Raw genomic sequence first — 25,060 nt, forward strand, 5'->3', positions numbered from 1 at the left:
AAATGTAATGCATCACCTAGATGTTTTTGGATTCACTCTTTTAGTGTCTATGTAAATATGTCCACTTTTATCCATTTCATAAGTTAGGGTGCGGCACAAGTCCAATTTGCACAAATATTTCTATTCCAAAAAGAAAAAAAGGTATTTAAAATCCATTTAACTAGGCTACTTGCTTGCAAAGCTTATCTATAAATGAAGGGCAAAATAATCTTCTTAGATATAGTCTTTGTGTACATTTATCAGAGAGAACCTCAAAAAAGCAATGACCTATATATCTATTGTTTGACCTAGTATCTGGATAACCTTCAATTTATAACTTTGCTGACCTTCCTCTTACTCCATCCCATCATTAAATGATATGCATATATGTGTATACACATTTATATGTGTGTGTATTTTAAGGTTTGTCTTATGAAATTGACAGTATTCATTCACTTGTGACCTAAAAAAAGGCAACTTTCATATGGTTTAAATTAGCATGTATTAATCTGTATGTATCTAATTGTATAGCTGATGATCTGTGCCTCACATTATTTGCTTGGGATAATTGTACTGGTTGCAACCTGTCCCATGCATATTATACAGTGTAACTGATATTTTATTTCTTCACAATAGTTATTTGGTTACATGTTAGAGATGACCTTTTAGAGATGACAAAGCAATTTTATAAAGAGTCAACAGGAAGGGAGCAAAGACTCACAGAGGAAAATAACTCCTAATGTACTCTACATTGTAAGTAATGCAAGTATTGCATTACAGAAAACAAATACAGCTTTCTAATAAGATTTGTCATCAGCTATAAACTAGGTTCTAGGAGATAACTCCGTATCTATCAAAGTAGTATCGTACATTGAAATTAGGAAGAAACTCTGTTGAATTTATCAACAGTATAAACAAACAAATATAGAAATGCATCTGACTAGAGTACTGGGCATTGTGTAGATAGACTTTACATCTGCTTGAGAATTTCATTTATCAGTCATTGTGCAAAATTTCCTTAATGATCTCGAATCAGTGTGGTGAATTTTATTTTGATCATATATCCACTGCTTATGATAATTTTATAAGCCAAATATTTACAAGACACTACAGTTTGCTCTAAAATTGAACTCAGATCAATGAATTGTCTTTAGAATATTTTGCTTCAAATCATTAACTTTTAGCACATATCATTTATACTAAAATTGTTTAATATTTTAGAGATTAAACTCATCTGTGATGCTGATATCTAATATGATGAAGTGATATTGATAAATTAATAGGACATTTTTCATTTATTTGGAACCCACTGTGAGTAAAGTTTGACACTATAGGACAGAGAACAGAGAAAGATGGCAAACATGGACAGGTCTTGATTTCCATGTAATACAATTCAGGAGGTGCGCATACGTGTACATGGAAAAAGCTAAGAGGCTCTAGAAATTAGAGATGATACTAAATATGGGGTAAGTCTAGATTTATTTAGCCTCAAGCTTTATGGTAAAAGCCATATTTAAGTATCTCATGGGCATTGCTGTAGATAGAAAAATTGGCCACAGCCCTTCTCTCTTCCCTATATCTACTTTGTTTTCAATGAGACTTCGCAGGTCCTCCCATCCAAGAGTTTGACTCTGTTAGACTGGCCTTGGGCCTTGCTTTGACCGATAGATGGCTGCAGAAGTGACAATGTGCCAGTGCTGAACCTTGAACTCGAAAGACCTTGCATTCCCATTATTCCTCTTGGGCCTCTTCCTCTACCATTTGAATAAGTCAGAGCTATCCTGCAGGAAGATAAGGCCATGTGGACCAGAGCCTAGTGAGTCCAGTTGCCCCAACTGAGACAGAGATGTGAGAAAATCCAGTGGCAAAGACCAGGAAACTCAGACCCATAAGAAGGTCTAGCTGAGACCAGAAGAACTGCACAACTGGACCCAACCTATTCACAGAATCATGAGCTAAATAAAAATTATTTGGGGATGGTTTATTTCTCAGCAATAGATAATGGAGACAGCCATAAATGTTAGAGAATATCATATTTGCTGATACCAATGATTGTTAATATATAGTGAATTCTTCATCACAAGAATGGGAAGATTTGCAAAATTGTCCCTGAGTTTTCCACAGATACTCATATTATCCATTTAACTCTATAGATCCTGAGTATATTTTAAATGTCATAACCTAAATTGCATAAAATCTAGGCATCTAAAACTTTCTGAAATTATCTTTTTTTAAACTCTATTTACAAAAGTAGTTTTTTATACCTTTAAATAAGTGCAGAATTCCAAGATTACCTTCAGTTGAACCATATGTGTATCATTAGCAGTGTCCCAAACACCCATTAAAATTGGTGAAGAACTAACTTTTTTAAAGGCAAGTTTATTTCCTTTCTAGCATTTTGACAAAAAGGTTCTGTAACACATGTGTGGACAAGAAAACTGAGGAAGCAAATGTATAATGTAATGTGAGAAAAGGAACAATTCTATGAATTCATAGACTGGAGCTCCTTAGCTGACTGCAAGCAAGTCAGAGAGAGGGACGGTTTTTAAGATAGTTTGGATATATATTGCCTTTCTCTGTCTCATTAGTCTAGATACCACTGTGAATAACACTTGAAGATAAGGTCCTATAACCAACTGGATGGTACTGAGAAACAAAATCCCTCTCTCCATCAAGGAGTCATGTCCTACATACCAGCTGAGGCTTCTAGATGTGGACAGGGAATGTCTATAATTAATCTAGGTTAAAAGGAGCAAAACTGGGAAGCAAAATCCATGGCTTGTGTACTAGACATTAATGAAGAGTTTGCTGCGGCTACTGTCCCTCAGGATGCCAAAAATAACTACAGATGTGCTAATAATGTCTGGGAATATAAATCTATACTCCAAATTACAGTGACTTCTCGACATTGGGTATCAAGTCAGGAAAGAGGTCATAGACCAGGAAAATCTTGATATGGATATTTTAGCAGCTCATTAAATTTAAATCACAAGGCTATTCAATTTGACTGTGTCAACTGGAATTGGTAGATGGTGTTCATCTTTAACTAAACTGGTAACAGGAATAATTTTCTCTTAAGAATGGATACACAGATCATGTGATGGCAAAGGTGCAGGGAGATGGCCTCTGTAGTCTTCTACAATGCTCCTTTCACATGGGCATTGGCAACTGTTTAATTTGGCTCATGGTTCTTTGCCTCCAAATCACATACATATACTGATATTCTGAACTTGCATACTTTTTCCCAGCAAATGTAAGATAACGTTAACTTAAACTACAAGATAAATGACTAAACTTGGCCCTATATGGCTGCTTCAATTGACAGAATTATACGTGAAATTAAATACTATTTATTTGCATTTATTGAGATAGTTTCTAAAGAAAATGTTAATATCTCCCTAACTTAGGACCTGAAATAATACTTTCATATTTATATTTGATAATTTCACTGTGGGAAATGGTACCCTAAATATTTAATTTTTATATAAACATGGGACATCCAGCAAATCATCTTGGTTGCTTAAGCTTTTTAGCTAGTGTTTTAAATTTATCTTCTTGCCTCGTAGTAAGAAGACTCCTTTTTAAGCAGCCAAAAGGATACCTGGTCTTGTCTACAAAATCTTTGATACTGAGGAAGGCATATCTTCCCTGTAGCCATAGGAGGCAACTCCCTCCCTGGTACCATTTAATTGCCTACCGTGACCATCAGAAGCCCTCCCTAGAAAATGTTCTACACTAGCTAATTGCTAGTGTGTGTTTTCCCAAAGATTTAGCATAAGATTTTCCAGAATCACTCCACATTATCTATGGATTGCTTAAACCCAAATGTGTGTGCATGTGTGTATTATGATAAAAGTAGCATTTCAAATTGTAAAGAAATACTGATCTTAAAAATAATGTGCAGGGCTTCCCTGGTGGCGCAGTGGTTGGGAGTCCACCTGCCGATGCAGGGGACACGGGTTCGTGCCCCGGTCCGGGAATATACCACATGCCGCGGAGCGGCTGGGCCCGTGAGCCATGGCTGCTGAGCCTGTGCGTCCGGAGCCTGTGCTCCGCAAAGAGAGAGGCCACAACAGTGAGAGGCCCGCGTACTGCAAAAAATAATAATAATAATAATAATAATGTGCAAATGTTCTTACAATAACTGATCAATAATTTGGTAGGAGTTAAAATGTTTTCAGATGCCTACCTCACATCTTACACCAAAATGAACTGAAGATAGTTAATCAATTCAAAATTAATATGTAAAAATAAAATTAGCATTTTTTTCTAATCACAAGCTAGAAGAATGTCATTTCTAAATGACTTGTCTACACCAACAATAAAATTAATCAGGGAAATCTTGATAGAGCTATTTAGATACTAACCAGTATCAAAATTACAATAAAATTAAGAAGTAAGAGATAAACTTAAGATGTGATGATGAGCTGACATACTAGAATATACCAAAGGAGGGCTTCCCTGGTGGCACAGTGGTTAAGAATCCGCCTGCCAAGGCAGAGGACACGGGTTCAAACCCTGGTCTGGGAAAATACCGCATGCCGCGGGACAACTAAGCCTGTGCACCACAACTACTGAGCCAGCACTCTAGAGCCCATGAGCCACAACTACTGAAGCGCTCACGCCTAAAGCCCATGCTCTGCAACAAGAGAAGCCACTGCAATGAGAAGCCTGCGCACCACAATGAAGAGTAGCCCCCACTCTCCACAACTTGAGAAAGCCTGTGTGCAGCACCAAAGACCCAACACAGCCAAAAGTAAATAAATTAATTAATTAATTACTTTAAAAAAAGAATATACCAAAGGGTGGTTAATGTTCTTATTCTACAAAGACATCATAATAATATAATTAATGAATGCAAGAGTAAAAAATATCATTAAAAAACAATATAATTTTAACATGTAAAATGATTAGCAGTACTAGTAATTGCAGAAATACAAATGTAAGCAACTTTTTTTAAACCAAATTATAATTTTTTTTAAATATAAAACTCAGAATTGACACTATAAACTGTTGCTTTTATTTCTTGCTGGTAGGTATGTATATTGATCCAAATTTTCTGGAAAGTAATTTAACAATAAGGATTAAAAACCTTAAAATAATCTTTCCTTTTGACCCACTTCTAGAAATCTATTCAGGAAATGTAACTAGATGTTAGCCCAAATAATTTTGTGTAAAGATATTTCTCACACTGTGAGTGACAGACTTGTGGGGGAGGGAAGATAAAGCACTTAAAGGATCAAGATGAAATTAAAAGCATGAATGCCTTTAAACAAGGTGATACTATGTTGAAAAATAAGTCCCCAAATTATTTAAGGATGATGGGAAATGATTGCAGTGTATGATTATATAATAGGAAGGTGGTTTTAAAAAAAAACAATATGTGCTGTTTGATACCAACTGTATAAAAATAATCTAGCTCTTTTTCATGGATAAAATTATTAGAATTGTATACAAAAAATTACACCAATTGATCAAATTCACATGACTTCAAGTTTACTTCATGTATTCTTAAATTTAAGCCATAAGTAAATATTACAATATTATCATTCCCATTTTAAAATCTCACACAGCAGGTAAATGGCTGATCCAGGATTTGAAATAAGATGGTTCTATTTTCCAAAACTGCTTTTCCACTTTGCTATACTAGTGAAACAAGAACAATTCAGGATTTCACCTTTTCAGTCTGTTAACCTTCATTAAATAGCATTTTAGGTTTTCCCCTAGTAAGTATTCATCACTTACACACCGGAAGCTTTATATATACATATGCATTATCTAATTTAATTCTCATAATAACTCAATGAAAGTAAGTAGTGGTAGTCTCATTTTACTAATGAAGAAAATAAGGTTTAAAGAGGTAAGTTTCTTGCCCAGTCTCTGAGCTAGGCAGGAGCAGAGCTGGATTGTAGCATGTCTCTTTGACTCCTATGCTTTTCTGACTCCTGCTCAATAGTTAACTGTAAGAAATACACTCACATATATTAAATCATATCTTTCAAAACCCCTGAAATGTTGCTCTGAAGTAGGCAGTTCTGTATTTTATTATTGTGTGGCTAACCCACAGCATCCAGGAGTGGACTGAGCTGTTGTAATTTACTCGTGTATCAAAAAAGTAACAATTTACAGGGAGTTGGTTACAAATAATATTTCTAGCAAAAGTAGCCACGAGGGAGAATGTGTATACTCCTTGATATTCCACAATAATCAGTAGACTAAATATTTTCAACTGCATCTGCTACACAGTGTAGGAACTACCCTTGTAAATCAGGAAAAAAAAGAACTCTACTCCCCTCCTCCACAAAAGCCCCTACAACTATGTCTAGAGCAGGAGGCTAGGAAATCAAGACATGGAGACGTTAATTATGAGAGTAGATTCAGGTGAGGGATGGATTTGTCGGGATCCATGTCTTTGTTCCCTCGAAGACTATATAGGAAAAAATGTACCTATATAGGAAGGCTTATTTCATAACCAATACCAGAAAACAAACAAGATGCCATAAGATGTTTTCGGTCTCCTGGAACTAATGTCTTGGTAATTAGACACAGAAGAGGCTTCCTGAATCTCCAGCTTGCTGGTTTTCCCCGTGAGTATTTAGCGCATCTTGGGAGACCTAAGCTTCCCTGGAGGACTCTAGCTCTAAAATGAGAGCTGCAATAACTTGTCTGCAGAAATTTTACTTATGTTTATGGGATGTGAAAGTAAATTCAGTAAGTTAATGCGTGGGCATACCAGTTAAATGGTGCAGATAATTGTTCTACTTCATATTTATACATTCAGTCAGTGATAGGCTCACATCAAATCAGTTCTCTACCTGCTGAGAAATGAAGGCAGCCAATAGAATCAGATCAAAACTAATGTCATTTGAACATAGTAGAAGTCAAATCTACTTCATTAATCTCCTACCTCAACGCTCTCTCCAGTTTGTGTATGTAGCAGAAGGAACACTGGATTGGGAGTCAGAACATTAATAATAATGATAATATTAAATAATTACAACCGCTAACATTTATTAAGGACCCTTCAGGGATTTTATTGATGACCTGTATTCATTTATAATCACATCTCTAAAAAGTAGGGTATATTCTTATCCCCTTTTCATAGGTGAGGAAATGGAGCCTTGGAATGGCTAAGTATCCCTGTTCTCATACAGCTAGGTAAGGCAGGAAGTATATAGAGACCACCACACTGTTAAGCACTGCGCTGTGCCGAGTACATTGGAGGTGCACAAAAGGGCCTGTAGAGGCCATGAGACAAGCACATCAGGTAGTAAGAGAACATGTTTGCATCCCTCAGGAATTCTCATGTTCACTAGGGACCATGAGTATCGTGCTTTCCTCAATGTTTTATGTTTAAGAAGAAAGTATAAAATTGAGGTTCCTGTGCTCAAATCCTAATCAATTGTGAGATACTCATCCCTTCCCTGCTGCTTATAGCCCTTCACTTCCTCATGTCCTTTGCCTCCATTCACATTGGCCTACAGACTTCTTAATGCCACCAAATGAGTCCATCAAAATGTGACTATTCTGAGCAACTATCACTATTTTCAAAGGGAAATATCAACAAAAATAAAGCACTGTTGGGTTTATTAAATAACTTTTGAAGCTTGTGGATTTTTAAAAAGTTGTTTTGTGGCTGTTGACTTCTCTGCAAGATGAAAATCAAGATTCCAGATGAGGGTCGCAGTCATGGAGACCTGTATGATTTTATTAATCCCTTGATGCCACAGGTAGTTTAGACACAGGGATGACAGTAATCTACCATATGTTGTTTAAAGGTTCCAAACTCTTGTGTGAAGTTAAAATGTTCTGTTATCTGGGCCTAACTGGAAAATCAGTTTTTAGCATGCTGATTAATTCAAGGCCATATCTATTAAGTGGCTGATTCTTTTTTTTTTTTTTTTTTTTTTTTCCTTTTGCGGTACGTGGGCCTCTCACTGCTGTGGCCTCTCCCGTTGCGGAGCACAGGCTCCGGACGCGCAGGCTCAGCGGCCGTGGCTCACGGGCCCAGCTGCTCCACGGCATGTGGGATCCTCCTGGACCGGGGCACGAACCCGCGTCCCCTGCATCGGCAGGCGGACTCTCAACCACTGCGCCACCAGGGAAGCCCGAGTGGCTGATTCTTAGTTCAGTGTCTTGTCAGTCCCAATTACAAACTATCCTGTGGAGGTTTTCCTGACAAAAATAAATGTAACCCTCTGTTGCATTGCATCATGTGAATGTTAACCACAAAGGGGCAAAATTTTTCAAGTTTATTTATTAGTTTGTTTCTTTTTAGATAGCAGTTACTTCTATTGCTTTCATTGTATGCAGCCCAGAACCAATATGATGCAATATCAAGTTTAACAGTTGTAGGAGTTTTCAGAAATTACAGATGTTACTATTGAAACTTTCTCTAGTGAAAAAGAAAATGAGGCAATTTACATGAAAAGCTGAAAAAATATATAGGCAATCCTAGTAAACCCATTCTATAAAAAAACATTACCTGGTTCAGCAATAAAACACTTTTTGTTTGTCAGACCACTATTATTCAGACTGAAACATACCTCCCACCTTTTATGTTAAACTGCCCAACTAATTCAAATAACCTAAGAATATGCAATAGATTATTAAAAATTGACAGTAAAATCATCAAAATGTCACTGACATTATATGACTAAATGCCACTTAGGTGAATCATACATAGACACTATTAAACAAGGGCACATGAAGGCAGCCCCCTACCCGACCCCATAAACACCCCACTTAAAATAAAGTAATAAAAAACAATACAGAAGTTCTTATAAAGAGATGAGTTATCTTTTTTTTTTCTTTTAATCATTATTCAGACTCAGGCATTTAAAGAGTTGTCTAAAAACCCTCCAGTCAAATGCTTTGTGCAGCGTTCAGTATGTAACACTAGCTAATGGGAAAAGCAGGTGGTGGAAGAGAGAACTTTCTGTTGTCATGCTGAAGAGTGTGTCAAAGAAGATTGTCATTTGAAACTCTGTTGTCAGCAATGAAGGATTCCAAATGCAGCTGAACCCAGAGCTCTGACTGTGGTATGTTTAAATAAATATATCAATCTAGGAATTCTCTTTTACTTTTCTGTTTTCTTAAAAATATGTAAGAAGCCAGCTAAGAATAATAGATATTGATTTCAGAATTGGAGATGAGTGTATCTGTTTTTTCAAAATACTAGAAATGTATTTTTAAAAATAAGAAATATATGATCTAAATTGTTATATTTTAAGCATCAGTGTTTATCTCACGTAACAGATGCTGCCTCTCTGAAGTTTTGACTATTTTTAAGTCATTTGATTTTTGGTTTCAATGAAATAGGTATTTACCAGTTCTACTCTAAAATTTGTTCTTGATTCAGAAATACATGAAATATGATCACTTGTAAAAGTATGTCTTTTTAAGATGTTCTTAAGAAATTATTATACAAGATGCTTTAGTAAATAATTTCAGTCAAAGTAGAATATCTGAGAAAATATCTTAATTTAAAGAAACATATCTTATAATATTAAATGTTAACATAAATAAGTGACACAACTATGAAATTTATTGTGATTTAAACTAGGGAACAAAATGTTTTTCAACCTGCCATCTTTATTTTCTTATGCTTTTAAAGGTGGTAAAATTAATTAATTTGTCCCATTCTGAAGGCTTTATTTTCATTTGTTTTAAAAATGTCAACTGCTTCCCTTTGGAGAACAGAGGTTCAACTTCTAAATCTGCATTCAAGGTTAGATCACCTAAAATAGATAATCACTGATATGGAAATAAGTGTTCTTTTCTTTGAGAAAAATAAGTACTTAAAAGATTCATCATATAGTATTTAAAATATAAAAATCAGTGAGCAGGAAAGTATACTCAAATGTATCTTTGGTAAATTACTTTCACTAAGATTATATTTAAAGCTCACATATTAAAAAAGTATTTATTTCATTGAGAACCCAATAGAAGACCACAGTCTGCTCCATCATAGACTATTCTACTTAGAAAGGCTTGGCTTTTGGTTTTCATTAGAAAAAACAGAAAAACTTTGATTTTAAGCAAATAAAAATGGGTAGAGAGAGAATAATACAAGACAGTCTAAAAAAACAGCACTTAGTTCAATGCCTGTTACATTATAGAATTACAATCAGTATTTTGTTTCTCTCTTCCCTTTGGTTCCTTTTTAACTTCTGAAAAGAATATTTATACCTGCTTCATAATTTGTATTCTTTCTATGGGTATATGCCTTATTCTATGGTATTGAGAGTCACAATTATCCAGTTATGCAGGTCAGGTGTTTTGGATCCAATCTGAAGTCTCAACTTCAATCATTAATTTTCGATCTTCTTTGCAATTCCATTGATACTGTGTTGCTCAAGGAACCGGCTGCATTCCATAGGACACTCCAAATGTGAAAAACTGATTCCCCTTAAATAAAATAACTGAAGTCACTAGTGGAAAAATTCACCTCGAAGACCAAGTGTTTGATACATCATTCAGAACAATTCATTGTTTGAACCATCTTGAGAGAAGTAGGAAATGTACTTTTCCATAATTATACCTGATTTTAACGGAATTAATACTCAGCCATCAATAGGAAAGTAGCTTTACATTTGAGGACTCTTTTCAGGGAAGAGTATATGCTGCGTAATTTTACTTGATAGTCATAAGAATATGTGTATTTTATTATCTTAAAAGCAAAACTATAAGCAAAACTTCACTAATTGTCAGGTTACAATATTTTTTAAAATTATCTGTGGGCATTTTTTTCTCAATAAATGAGAGATGACATTTGGTGATATTTAAGGTTCAAATTTCACATCCCAAGAAATTTTAGCTGTGGGAAGTTTTAAACAAAATATGTATGTTTCTTTTTCTAAACAGATACCTTACAACAGTGGTTGTCAGACTGGGAACATCAAAATCACCTGTAGGGCTTATTAAAAAACAGATGACAGAGCTCTAACTCCAGAGTTTCTGATAACAATAATTCCAGTTGAGACCAGAGAATTTGTGTTTCTAGCAAGTTCTCAGGTGATGTTGATGCTGCTGGTACTAGTACCGCATTTGAGAACCACTGCCTTAAATCTTCCCTTAATATCTCCAGTGTACTCTGCATTTTGAGAGCCTATCATATGCCAGACCCTGTACTAAGTCTGGATATTCCTTGATGAATAAAACAGGCAGAATTCCTACCCTTGCAAAGCTTGTAGTCATCTAGTGGAAGAGTCAGAAAATAAATAGTAAACCAACAAGTAAATAACTATTTACAAGTTGTCATTGAGTGGGTCATTAGGTAGTGGAAGAGGGGTTACTTGGGGTGATCAGGGAGGCAACCTCTCAGAAGGTTGGTTTTTTTTGTTTTTTGGGGGATTTTTTTTGCGGTACGCTGGCCTCTCACTGTTGTGGCCTCTCCCGTTGCGGAGCACAGGCTCCGGACGCGCAGGCTCAGCGGCCATGGCTCACGGGCCCAGCCGCTCCGCAGCATGTGGGATCTTCCTGGACCGGGGCACGAACCTGTGTCCCCTGCATCGACAGGCAGACTCTCAACCACTGCGCCACCAGGGAAGCCCTCAGAAGGTTTTAAAGGCAAGAACTGAAAGGTGAGAAGTCAGCCGAGGGGGGGGGAGTGGGAGAAAGAGGCATTCCAGGCAGAGAGGTGCCTCATGAGGTGAGGGCCCTGAGGTGGGAAAGAAACTGACACGTAGCCTGTGTGGCAGGAACACAGAGACTGAACACCAGGATGGCCGAAATGAGAGGAGACAGAGAGGTGAGCAAGCACACCATTACAGGGGGCCTGTGCTGGGGAGTCTGGATTTTATTCTAAGTTTAAAGGGTTTTCAACAGATTTCTGTTTTCAAAAGATCACTCTGTACATGACAGGGGGGGAACAGTGATGGAAGTAAGCTGGCGTTATAGCATCCCAGCTGAGAGATGATGGTGGTTTAGCCAGGAGTGCTTGCAGTTAAGGTGGATACATCAGTTTCCAACATCAAAACCTGTACAAATGTATGATTACAGAGATGACAGTTATTAAAAATTCACAGTGAGGTTGATTAAAATGACATGTGAAGAAGGGAAAAAAGAAAGCAGGTTTGAAAGCAAAATTATACTTGTTTGTGTGTGTGAGAGAGTCACCAAGTATACTAGGACTGTAGGTGATTTTTTTATTCCCTTTATTTTTTATGCAATAAGAAAAAATGCACATTATTATAGCATTTCCAAATTCACATATATCATTGAAAAGAAAAAACTGTGACTTTGAGAAGACAACCACAAGTTGAATGACTAATTGAGTCATTCGTGTGCGTGTGCATGCGTGTGTGTGTGTGTGTGTGTCGGTGCCTACACAGGCATATATACAAAGTATATGGATATAGCACTATCCAAAGTATAGTGGATATAAAATGAATATAGTTCCAGTCATCAAAGAGTTTGTAGTTAGTTGGGGAGGATAAGAATAGGGACATAAGAGCAACTCTGACTCAAATGTTAGAGTGCATAAGAATCATCCTTTATGTTCTTTGACAGTCCTTTCAGGTACCAATTTCTCCTAACATAACCAACACCCTAATAGGTCTTGAATACACTCTCTCATTTCCATGACCTGTGCCTTTGCATGCAGAGTTTTCTCCCCTTTCTTCTATTCATTTTTCAGGAATCAAGTCACATACCACTTTTTAAAGTCTATTTTTAGAGCAATTTTAGATTTACAACAAAATTAAGAGGGAGGAACAGAGATTTCCCATATCCCCCAGCCCCCACACATGCATAGTCTCCCCCATTATCAGCATCACTCACCAGAATGGTACATTTTTTACTAAGGATCAACCTACATGGGCACATCATAATCACCCAAAGTCCACGGTTTACCTTAGGGTTCACTCTTGATATTGTACATTCTATGGGCTGAATAAATGTACAATGACATTTATACAGCATTATAGTAATATACAGAGCATTTTCACTGTCTAAAATTCCTCTGTGCTCTGCCTATTCATCTCTCCCTTACTCTTGCCCCCTTGCCAGCAACCACAGATCTTATTATTAGTGTTTTTGTGGTTTCCAAAGCTTTTTCTTCTCCAGAATGTCATATAGGTGGGATCATACAGTATATAGGCTTTCCAGATTGGTTTCTTTTACTGAGCAATATCCATTTAAGATCCCTCTATATCTTTTTCATAGCTTTATAACTCATTTACTTTTAATGATGAACAATATTCCATTGTCTGGATGTACCACAGTTTTTTTTATCTATTCACCTGCTGAAGGACATCTTGGTTGCTTCCAATTTGGGGCAATTATTAATAAAGCTACTATGAACATCCACATGCAGGTTTTTGTGTGGACATAGGTTTTCAATTTCTTTGGGTAAATACCAAGGGGCACAATTTCTGGATCGTATGGTAAGATTATGTTTAGTCTTGTAAGAAACTCCCAAACTGTCTTCCAAAGTAGCTATACCATTTTGCATTTTCACCAGCAATGAGTGAGAATTCCTGTTGCTCCACAATCCTCACCATCATTACTGTTGTCAGTGTTCCAGATTTTGGCCATGCTAACAGATGTGTAATGGTACGTCATTATTGTTTTAATTTGCATTTCCCTGATGGCATATGATGTGGAGCATTTTCTCATATACTTATTTGCCATCTGTAGATCTTCTCTGAAAAGGTACTTGTTAAGTGATCACAACCATTTTTAATTGGATTTTTTATATTGAGTTTCACGAGTTCTTTATTTTGGATAACAGGTCTTTATCAGATATGTCTTTTGAAAATATTTCCTCCCAGTCTATACCTTGCCTCCTAATTCTCTTGATATTGTCTATTTCCAGAGCAGAATTTTAATGAAGTCTAGCTATGCATTATTTCTTTCAGGGATCATGTCTTTGGTATCTAAAATGGTATCACCGTATCCAATGTCATATAGGTTTTCTTCCATGTTATCTTCTAAGGGTTTTATAGTTTCATATTTTACATTTAGGTCTATGATCCATTTGGAATTATTTTCGTGAAGAGTGTAAAGTCTGTCTCCATTAGTTGTTTTGTTTTGCATTTGTTGTTTTGCATGTCTAGTTGTTCCAGTACCATTTGTTGAAGAGAAGACTTTTCCTTTCTTCTCCAGACAGTCACTTTATCTTTGTTCTCATAGCTCTTGCACTCACCCCCGTACAGCCCAAATCACACCAAATTGTAATTACTTGTCCTCTCTGTCTACTCGACTCAATTACTCTCTCAAAGGATAGGGATCATGGATTATTTTTCTTTGTAATTACATCAGCCCCTTGCACGGAACCTGCCTCATAACAGGAACTCACAATAAACTTGTTAAATGAGTGAACATGAAAGAGAATATTAGGAAAACATTACAGCTTTAGGTGGAATAGAGTTATTAGTGTGGCCTGAAGAGTTTAGATAAAGTTTATGAAGAAGGAGGAAATCAAGCTTGTCTTTGAAATTGGATAAAATTTTTGAGTAATTTTAATTCTAGGAATTCATATGAATAAAACAATTAGAGATGTTAATAGGGATGTATGAGTAAGGATATTCATTGAATCATGATGAATCATAGCAAAGAACAGTTTAGCAAATTAAGCCAAAATATTCTTCAGTAGAAGGTAAATAAATGATAGAATGATCAAACTGAATACTGTTCAGCTATTTAACAGTGCAGTAGGACATGGCCACCTGCACCACTAAAAAGTGGGCCTATGGCATAACAATAAATAAAACATCAAAATATAAAATTGTGGTATTCCCCATGCCTGGTCTGGGATCCCCTGACCCAGCAAGTCTAATCCACATGAGCTGCTGAGACTACAAAGCCTCAGACGCTCCTCCCTAAAAATCTGGAAAAAGTTTAGGGAACCCCAGTATCATGTATCCTTGATCTCATTGAATTCTTTGCATTAAAACAAGATGAAAATGCCTCATCACTCTCCCCTGGAATAGGCTTTGTTTTCTGCCTAATTCAAATGAAATTAGATAAAACTTTGCCTATTGATATCAAGGTATAATGGACTTTTCCTGTTGTTTTACCCAAACATCACTTCCTTTGACATTCAGGTGGTACTGACCCTCTTTACCTACCCTAAGAATGCCAATCAGAATCCCCCACCCTTTTGTCTATAACAACAGACACAGTGACGGACAAGATCCCAAAGCTGAATTCCACTCTGGGATGTTCTCCAAGAACTATAGGGAAAGATGATCTCTCCCCAACTGTGGGAAGAAAGTTATTTTTAATGTAAGGAATGAGAGAAATAGAAAAACAAACAAAAACAGAATTAAAAGACAAGAGATAGAGAAGAGATGTAATAGTAGAGAAAGTAAGAATCCTGACAACTGCATTTGACTCTCTAGAACCAGCTGTTCTTGAAGCTAACTAGCTCTACTGGACATAGAGTTAAAGCTGAACACATTTTATAACAATATGTATAAAATTCCATGCCTGTGTATCTGTATTATGTATTGCATATTATATATCATATAAGTATATATGCATGCACACATATAGTTGCATCTATATCTGGGGGGAGAGAGAGGAGAGAATGAGAGAAAGAGAACTCAACTTGTAATAGCAGGCACCTCTGAGCAATACTTTCACTTCATCTTCATTTTGTATCAGGCATGAATATTATTGGGGAAAAAAGAGCAGAGTTGGAAAAAAGGAAGCAAAGGAAGGGATGGGGCAATTAGAGGAGCAGCATGAACACAAGTAGAGTCTAGACAAGATTATGTATGTGCAGTGGCCAAGACAAGAGACACACTTAGCTATAGCACAGAGTATAGGAAAAGGACTGTAGAAAGACTACAGATATGGAGCAATATGAATTTATATAACAAGTCTTATTCAGGAGCCTTTACTGCCTCATACCCATAAACTCAAACCTTTGTGACATCCTGCAGATTTGCAAAACACTTTCACACAGTGAATTAGTCGGCCAACTGAGCAACTCCTGGGGGCACTAAAACATCATTCAAACAAATTGGAGCTATGTTGCCACTTAACGGGGCAACACATGAAACTCCTTACATAAGTAACAGAATGAATCTTTCAATTTATGTAATAAACCCCTCAGTTTCGTTCTGAAGGACAGATACGGCATTGGAGGATCTTTTGTTTATGATGTCAGGATGTTAGTCTTTTATATACTTGACAGAAGTAGTAAAAATAAAAAAATAATAACAGTAATTATAAAAGTAATTAATGGGAATTCCCTGGTGGTCCAGTGGTTAGGATTCCACGCTTCCATTGCAAGGGACCCGGGTGCAATCCCTGGTCGGGGATCCTGCAAGCTGCGTGGCACAGCCAAAACAAAGAAAAAATATATATATATATGTAATTAACAAATAGTATGTGCTAAAGAGTACATGGGACTTTACATAATAAACATGTGAAATAGGTATGATTCTTATCACTTTATAAATATAAATCTTTTAATATAAGATAAGAGTTAAGAACTTAGCTCCTGGATTTAGGACACATGAATTTGGGTTTGGTGCTGCCTCTTACATGCTATGTTGGAAAAGTTGTTTAAATTCTCTTTGCCTCAGATTTCCTCTCTATAAAATAAGGGGAGAGAGTAATAACAGTCAATAATACATACTACATAGGATATTTATAAGGAATCAACAAATGGGTATTCATGTAAAATACAATTGTGTTGGCACATAGTACTTTATCAATAAGACAGAGTATTATATAATTATTGATGGGAAAATTGAAGATTTGAGAGATTAAATAACTGGTCCAAGGATGCACAGTCATGTTAAGTGGCAAAGCTGGCTTTATCCCTTTGGTGGCCTGATTCTGGGCTGAGAAAGGGAGGGAGGTTGGGATTAAGGAAAGAAAAAATCCAAGAGGAGGAGGCAGGTGCTTAGAGGTTGTAGGACTGTAGGAGAAATAAAAGAGAAGCTAAGAAAAAAATGATCTGGAAGAAGAGATTTGTCTAATGCACAGTGTGATGTACAACCTCTCATTTCATTCTACACGATAGGTGGCAAATTCTACTTTGTTTACTAATTGCCTCCACACATGGGATTTTGTGGTGGAGGGAGAGAAGTAAAGAAGAGGACGAGAGGAAGTTCATAAATGCTATGTGTTATATGTTTATAACTTAAGCAAATAGACCTCGAATGTTGCATCTGGCAAGCTAGTCTCTCCCTACACCACTAAACAAGTGGTGACAAGTCTTTGAAAGGGCTTGGTGATGTCTAGGTTGGAAAATATGAATCTTCTGTTGCTCTGAAAAACTTTCAAAAGGCAAACAAAACCTAAGCAATATATAAAAGGATCAGCAGCCCCCATTACGTATTTAAACGTGTTCAGTTCTCTCTCCCTGATGAGTACTGCTCAAATCACGGGAGCTTCATGGGGATTACGCTTGTGACTTGGGATCGATTTTAAGAATACTTACGAATCTGGTCTTTTACCTTTTATTTTCCCACTTAACAAGTAAGTTTTTTGTATGTATCTAAAAAAACCTCCCTACTTAGAAATTATCTGACTTCAGATATTTTCATATATAAGTAAAGTTCACGTATATATATAATTGAGTTCCATTTGTATTTATTCCATTGTATTGTCTAAAACATTTAACTTTGCCTTTTAAAAAATAAACGTGTATGTCAATAAAGCAAATATTGTTTAGGAAACATATTTAGTTAAAAAATCACAAGGGGTTAGAAGAGAATGCTTTTAGAATTCCTAAATAGAGGTCTCTGGACTGACATTATCTGTAACTATTTTTCTTTGTGGTATCACTGCTTTGGAAAGCAATATTTTCAAAAACTATAGAGACTTGCCAAAGTGCTCAAAATGCTTATGTGTTTATAGATGCAAATTTTCCTTAGTCTTTCTTAGGTAAGCGATTCTTCCTTTGGTAACAAGGAGAGATATGCAAGATACTGCCTTCAAAGGATTTCTCATCCTGACCTGAGATCTTAGAGTTTAGCAGATGCTACTGGCATTTTTGACACTGAAGTAAAATGTTTTCCATTAATGAATTTTAAAAAAGCCATCTGTAAAAAGAAAGGGATCCTGGAGCAGGCACAAAGATTAAAGAAACTACTACTCTTGTGGAACCTGGGACCTTGGAATCTGTCCTCTTTGTTTGATAGGGTCTTAAATTGGTACTGGGTCAAAACAGGCAGACAAGAGGGGAGGCTTTTACTGGAAAAAATAGCATTATCTAACCATTTGTTGAATACTATTATACTTAATAATACTATTATTAAGAATCATCTCTAACGCTGTGTGCTTCTTGTTCATCATTACTTAATGCAGTTGCCACTGCCCTGCAGATGCCGACCTGATTCGCAGGGACTCTTTCATGACTCACAACTGTTTGGCTTTCAGAGTCTCCAGAAATTCAGTCACCACAATTCTTTAGCCCAAACACCATTGCATTCTTTATTCCTTCACCATGGTTGTTCCTAATAGCAAGAGGTTAAAAAACATCAAAACTATAGCTGTTCAAAACCCTACATGAAAATCAGGTTATTTATCCTATTTAAACTTATTTGCTGTGAGAAACTCCATCCCCCCAGTCAGGAGATGTTCTGCCTTGAAGTAAGAGAAACTTTATAAAAATCATGACTTATTCTGCCTTCCTCCATATATATAATTCATTTCTCAGCATCTCCTTTTTATCATAAGGGAATTATGGAAATGGTGGAACAGAGTTACTACACAATTGGGGATTTTTGTGTCACTGGGTTATGATTTTAAAGGTCATATATAAGTTCTGAGAATGAGTCATCACATGGATTTGCTAAGTCTCCTATCTGATCTGTCTAGCTCAGATACACCCCCCATATAGCAGGCACTAGACAAAGCACCACACAGACGTTGTAAACAACAAAGATGTGGTCTCTGTCTTACTGCAACTGACAGTATAAGCAGTGGTGGTAAAGAGCTCAAACATTTTTTTTGCTGATTTCCATGGTGGAAAAACAACAAACCCACCCCCCGCCCCGCCTATTCAAGCTCTCAAAGTGAGGTCAGCTAGTTCATAAAATTTCCCAAAATTTAAAAATGGGCTCTTGTTGGCTGGTACAAGCTGGCTCTGAATGAGGGAAAGATCTCAGTGTAGAGAAGGGTATGCAGAAAATGGAGGCTGTGTATCAGAGTGTATCTCTTCATTACCAAGATACCGTAAGAAGTCTCAGAAGAACAGAAGTAACAGTGTTTCCCTGTTTATTTTTCACCAGTTTATTTTTACTTTTGATTATGAAAAAATAACCATAAGAAATCCTGATGTTTGACACAATTCATCTATAACTTCTCCACACCCAGAGGGGAAACAGATGAATTTTAACCGACTCTTTCCACAGCCCCCACCTCCACTGCCACTTTCATCTTCTTCCAAACAGCGTTAGATTTAGAGATAAGTAAAATGGATAAGCAAAAATGTATTGAATGTGGACCACAGACCATGGACCATGCACCATGGCATACAAAAAACTTAGTTATCTAGAATTAAAATGGTGTTTGATAAAACTGGGTTCTCTCAAGGCATTGGAATGAGATTAAGCACTAGTGTTTTATTAATGAGTTAGGGAGCTGAGATGTGTGTATCTTTTGCTCTACCTCAGCGCTGCTGTTGCACTTCTAGAGTATTCATAGATGCTTTTGCCTAAATGGTTATGACACTATCTGATCTTTTTTTTCTTATATGTTGTCTGATTAGTAAAACCTATCTTTCCAGTTAGGCTACCTTTGGTCAGCACCAACTACCGTGGTAGCTTCCTGTATTTAAATTCTGGGGTAGCAGTTGTCTATTTAAACATATGATTTTAAATGCTTATTATTTTTCAGACAGTCATTTGTCATTTAATGCCTGCCACTTATTTTATTAAACTACTCTTCTCTATGTGCATGTATTCATCATCTTATCCTCCATTCAGATTATCAGTATTTAATAATTACAGCAATAAGTCCACTGTATCAACTTCCCACTAATCACTTTTAGATAAATCCACTCATTTATCCCCATGGCTGGACTGTAAGGCCATGTCCATTTTGTTCAGTGTTTTTCACCCATGCCTAAAATAGTGACCAAGACAGAAGAAGAACACTAAATCAATACTTTCAGTGAATACTTAATTCTGTATTGTAGGGGATATTTGTTTCCTACTTTATAAATTAGGAAACCAATGAACACAGAGATTAATGTGCCCAAGTCCACGTAGCTAGCTGAGAGGCAGGGCCAGAAATCAAATTCAGGTAAAGAAAAAGGCCCACTTGTCAGCACATAATGGATGCTTAATAAGCATTTTCTTATGCAAACTGGAGTATACAGGACTTCACTTTAGTACGCATTTTATTCTCCTGATTGCTGTTCACCGCTCTATCCCCAATGACTGGAACAAGTGTCTGGAACTGAGTAGGCAGTAAAAAAATATTTGTTGAATAATAGATGCCTCTTTGTTTCTTCAGCATGTAGCTCAAAGTAGTTGCTAAGAACATTAGGGGTGTGTGTGTGTGTGTTAGGTTATGAAAGTTGCACCTCTGAGTATTAATAATCTGGCTTTCATAAGATGTGATTTGTTTCCATCTGTTTTGTGACATATTTCTTATTGTCCATAGAGAAGCATGCTAGAAAGGACTGCTGTGGGCAGTTCTAGGCAATATTGGCTAAAAGATAAGCAGTGCCTTAATGACCTCCCAAATTCTTCACAGAATTACAACTTTGTGTGTAACTTCTAAAAAGGGGTGTGTTATTAAAGATTTGCATCAGTAAATCAGCAATTGAGAGCCATTTTTCTGCCTTCCAAGCTAACCATTCCTGCCTTATGTTTTTTTACTTTTTTTAAGTGATAAATTATCTGTTACTTTTTGTTAGCTTTAGAATACTGCCCCCTTTAAATAGAGATGCAGCTTTAACCTGCTAAAAATGACAGGAGCTTGTCCAGCTGTGGACAGTAATCAGTGTCATCAGTCTTTAAAATTCATGCATCTTCTGTCCTGACCTCCTCTCCTTCTTCTCCTTGCTCGAAGCCCTCAGGGACTGTAACTCACTGGCTGAATGTCAGATGCCCGGGGTACTGCCACCTGGACTCCTCAAGGCATTTCCCACCATCAAAACTTCAACCACCTTGTCTCCAGTCTTGCTCTTTGCCAAGGAAAATAATAAACCCAGATTAGGTTTAAGCTAAGGTTTAGTGGCTTGCTATAGCTGCATGTTTCCTAATCATAGTTTTCAAAATAATTTTTAAGCTGCACAGAAACAACTTCAAAAAAGTTAATAGATACGACATCATTTTAATATGTGTTAGAAAAAAAAACATAACTAGCACACCAAACTTGTTATTTTTAGGTTAAAATTATTTTGGCAAAGCCTATTTTTTTAGAAAGAGTGCAATCTAAAGAAAAACTATTTAATAGGTGGTCTGTAGCCGTGGCAAAAAATATAGATATATGAGTAAAGTTTGAGAAACAATGCCATATTGTATCTTGTCTAATCACTTCCCAGATGACAGTTGTCATTAATCTAGCACCTAAGAAGTCTGGCACTCACGCTAGTTGTTTTATACACATCAGCCACCATCTTCACAATTTTTCAGGGAAATAAACCGGCCTTATTATTACCATTTTATAAATAAAGATGCTGAAATTTAATTAAGTATTTGTGCACAGTAACACAAGATAAGAAGTTGAAGTGAGTCCTCATCTCTGGTACCCCAACTACAAGTCATGTTGTCTTCACAAAATTAAAGAAATACAAAATGTCTCCACTTACTCGCTTTCAAACATGAGGCATTGTTTTGTGTTGGTTTTTCATAGCGTCCAAAAAGGAAAGATTAAGAGGGGAAAAGAAATGTTGTGTACCTTCACTAACACACACTTCTTTTATAAACTCAAATGGCCACACTTTTAGTTTAACTGTGAGCTTCCAAAGTGCTTGGAGGATTTGCTGTAAGAGATGCAGCTTCTTTCTGCCAAGGCTTGCCAAGGGGAGTTTAGTTTACAGAGGCAGGTGTTCCTAGAACTGGGAGGATTCTGAGACTGCCTGATGCAGAAGTTCTCAGCCTGGTGTCCCGGGAGCTCTATGGAGGCTTCCACATGAGTTCCAGGGGACCCATGAACTCTCTGAAAATATATGTATAATTATATGAATATGTAAGTATGTGCCTTCCTTTTTTCGCCAGATATTGTCTATTACCAAAGAAGAGTTAAAAACCACTAGTCTTGTCTTGACCTATCCTTCTGCAGTTTAGGGAACTAAACGACCAACGCTGGAGAAATCTATACAAATACAAACAGCCAGGGCCATAATCTTAAATGACACCCATGGGTGCCTCAGAGAGTTCATCTTTCTATCTGTTTATAAATATCTAAATCTTAATAGCAAGAGTAACTCTGGTACTGGAAAGAACTAAATCCGTGGTAAAATAGGCATTCATATTCTATGTTATATTTTCAATGCTAACTTTCTAGAGTTTCCAACATGACCCAATTCATTTTTACTCTAAGTAGATTATTTGTAGCCAATGTGAAAAGATCATGTGCTTTATTATATTAGCAAAAATATTTGCATGATAATTCTTCGTCCTCTTACTGTGTCTCAAGAGATTCTTGTCTTATTGAGCTTTTAGGGAGAAGGCAAGAGGAACATAGGAGCACTGGATCATGAAAAATAATTTTCTTCAAATGTAAGGAACACAACCTAGGGCTCTTCTTTTCTGCAAGAGTCAACACATTTCTCATCAGAACAAATCCATCTTGCTGTAAAGGTTATGGGAGGCTTTATTCTCTGCCTTCTTAGAGTATATGATTGATGACAAATAAACACCTAGTAGTTTAGAATAGTTTGCTTTGGAGCATTATGTGAACTGTCCTAATTTCCACATATGGTCAAGGACAATGATGATGATACTAAGCAGTTATTCAGTGCCAGAAACTTTGATACCCTGATCTGAAGGTCTGCTATTTCAAGTTAAATATTCAAGTGAAACAGTAGCCTTTGACCAGGGTAATGTTCTGGGCTATTCCCCTCTTTCAGAGATAATGTTTTCCCATTTCTATATTTTGACTTGACAATTTTACTTCTGCATTTGCAAAACCGCAAATGAATTCATTCTGGCCTTGCATAATTTGACCTCTTTGTGTTGACCTTCTCATTCTTTTTAGCATCTCCCTGCCCTTCATCTGCTATGAATTCAGAGCCAAAAGAAGGGAGTATCTTAATATTTTAAGTACACTTACTACTGAGGCGTCCTGGGCTGTCTGGCCCATTCACCATTGTATCCCTGGCACCCAGCACACAGAACTGTGCTAATATGGAAGCTCACACTTGTAAGATCTGCAAATGTCCTTGAGGGCAAAAGCAACTTAAGTGCTCAGGTATGCAATTTACCTCTCCACTTCTAATTTCTGCAGTCCTGAACTTAACATAACAATTCCTCACTATCTTTCCCTATCAAAGACGCTTTGATCTTCCATGTGAGGATTAGCTTGTTAAGTTCTATACAGACACACAAAACTCGTTGAGATCTTCATTTGAATGATATCAGCTTTATAGATGAATGTGAGATAATGGGTATTTTTACAATACCGAGTCTGCCTGTGATGAACAGATGCTTTTTACATGTAATGTAGGCAAATTTATCCATTTTTTCTTTTTCTGTCCTGTTTTAGAAATATTCGCCTACTCTGAGTTCCTATGTTAGCTTCTAAAAGCTATATTCTTATGTAGTTCACAGTGAATAATCCATCTGTAACTGATTTTTAATGCTTTACTGAGATAAAATTCACATACCATACAATTCGTGGCCCATTTAAAGTGTACAGTTTACTGTTTTTGGTATATTCATAGGGGTTGTGTAGTCATCACCATAATATTATTTTAAAATATTTTGTCTCCCCCCAAAAAAACCTGTACCTGTTAGCAGTTACTCTCCATTCTCCCACTCCTCCAATCCTAGGAAATGATTAATTGATACTCTGTATATATTTGCCTACTATTGAATTTCATATTAACAGAATCATATAATATATGGTCTTTTGTACCAGCTTCACTTTGTATAATATTTTCAAGGTTGATCTATGTTGTAGCATGTGTCAATATTTAATTCCTTTTTAATGCTGGATAATATTTCATTATATGGATAATACCACATTTTATTTATGTATTCATCCAGTAGACACTGCGTTGTTTCTTCTGTTTTACTATTTTGAATAATACTGCTGTGAATGTTTCTGTACAAGTTTTTGTATGGATGTGTGGTTTCATTTCCCTGGGTATATACCTAGGAATGAAATTGATGATTTGGTAACTCTATGTTTAACATTAGGAGTAACTGTCAAACTGTTTTCCAAAGCTTCTCCACTATTTTACATCCCCACCAGCAACGTAAAAGGGTTCCAATTACTCCATATCCTTGCCAATACTGGTATAATTTTTGTCTTTCTGATTATAGCCATCATAATGGGTAAAAAATGGTATCTCACTATGGTTTTTATTTGCATTTCTCTGTAACTTTCATTATGCTGAAAACCCTTGAATGTTTATATGGCCATTTTTGTATCTTCTTGAACAAATCCCTGTTCAAAACTTTTACCCATTTTTAAGTGAGTTATTTGTGTTTTTGTTGAGTTATTTATATTCTGTGAATGCAAGTACCCTATCAGACATATGGTTTTTCAAATATTTTTTTCATTCTGTGGTTTGCCTTTCACTTTCTTGATGTAATTATTTTGCAGCACAAAGTGTTTAATTTTGATATAGTTCTATTTATATTTTGTTTGTTTAACTGTCACTTGTGCTCTTGGGGTTGTATCTAAGAAATCATAACCTATAAACCCAAGGTCCCAAACATTTACTCAAATGTTTTTAGTCTAATAATTTTATAGTTTTCTCATTACATTTAGGTCTGTGTTCCATTTTGAGTTAATTTTTGTGTATGGTTTAAGATAGGGGTCCACCTTCTTTTGCACATGGATATACAGTTGCCCTAGCACCATTTTTTGAAAAGACCATCGTATTCCCCATTGAATTGCCTTGGAACTGTTGTTGAAAGTCAATTGACCATAAATTTATGGGTTATTTCTGGACTAGAATTGATATTTGACTAGAAAATCAACTGAATTG

At 36.3% G+C, this 25,060-nt stretch overlaps 1 protein-coding gene across 4 annotated transcripts in view; it reads right to left on the reverse strand.

Annotated features, from left to right (window-relative positions):
- The window catches only part of MUC15 (mucin 15, cell surface associated), a 114,718-nt gene that overhangs the window by 7,624 nt on the left and 82,034 nt on the right, over positions 1-25,060 (reverse strand). Inside the window, exon 4 of one of the 4 annotated variants that reach the window (XM_073808720.1) lies at positions 8,078-10,380. The exons of 1 other annotated variant lie outside the window; for it this stretch is intronic. In XM_073808720.1, the coding sequence (XP_073664821.1) occupies positions 10,286-10,380 (95 nt within the window). In that variant the 3' untranslated portion in view covers positions 8,078-10,285. Of the gene's footprint in view, positions 1-8,077; positions 10,390-16,432; positions 16,530-25,060 lie in introns of those variants that run through there. 2 more of the 4 variants (XM_073808719.1, XM_073808721.1) reach the window with 2 other exon arrangements.

The sequence above is a fragment of the Tursiops truncatus genome, chromosome 8, assembly GCF_011762595.2.
Source record: "Tursiops truncatus isolate mTurTru1 chromosome 8, mTurTru1.mat.Y, whole genome shotgun sequence".
Lineage (NCBI taxonomy): Eukaryota > Metazoa > Chordata > Mammalia > Artiodactyla > Delphinidae > Tursiops > Tursiops truncatus.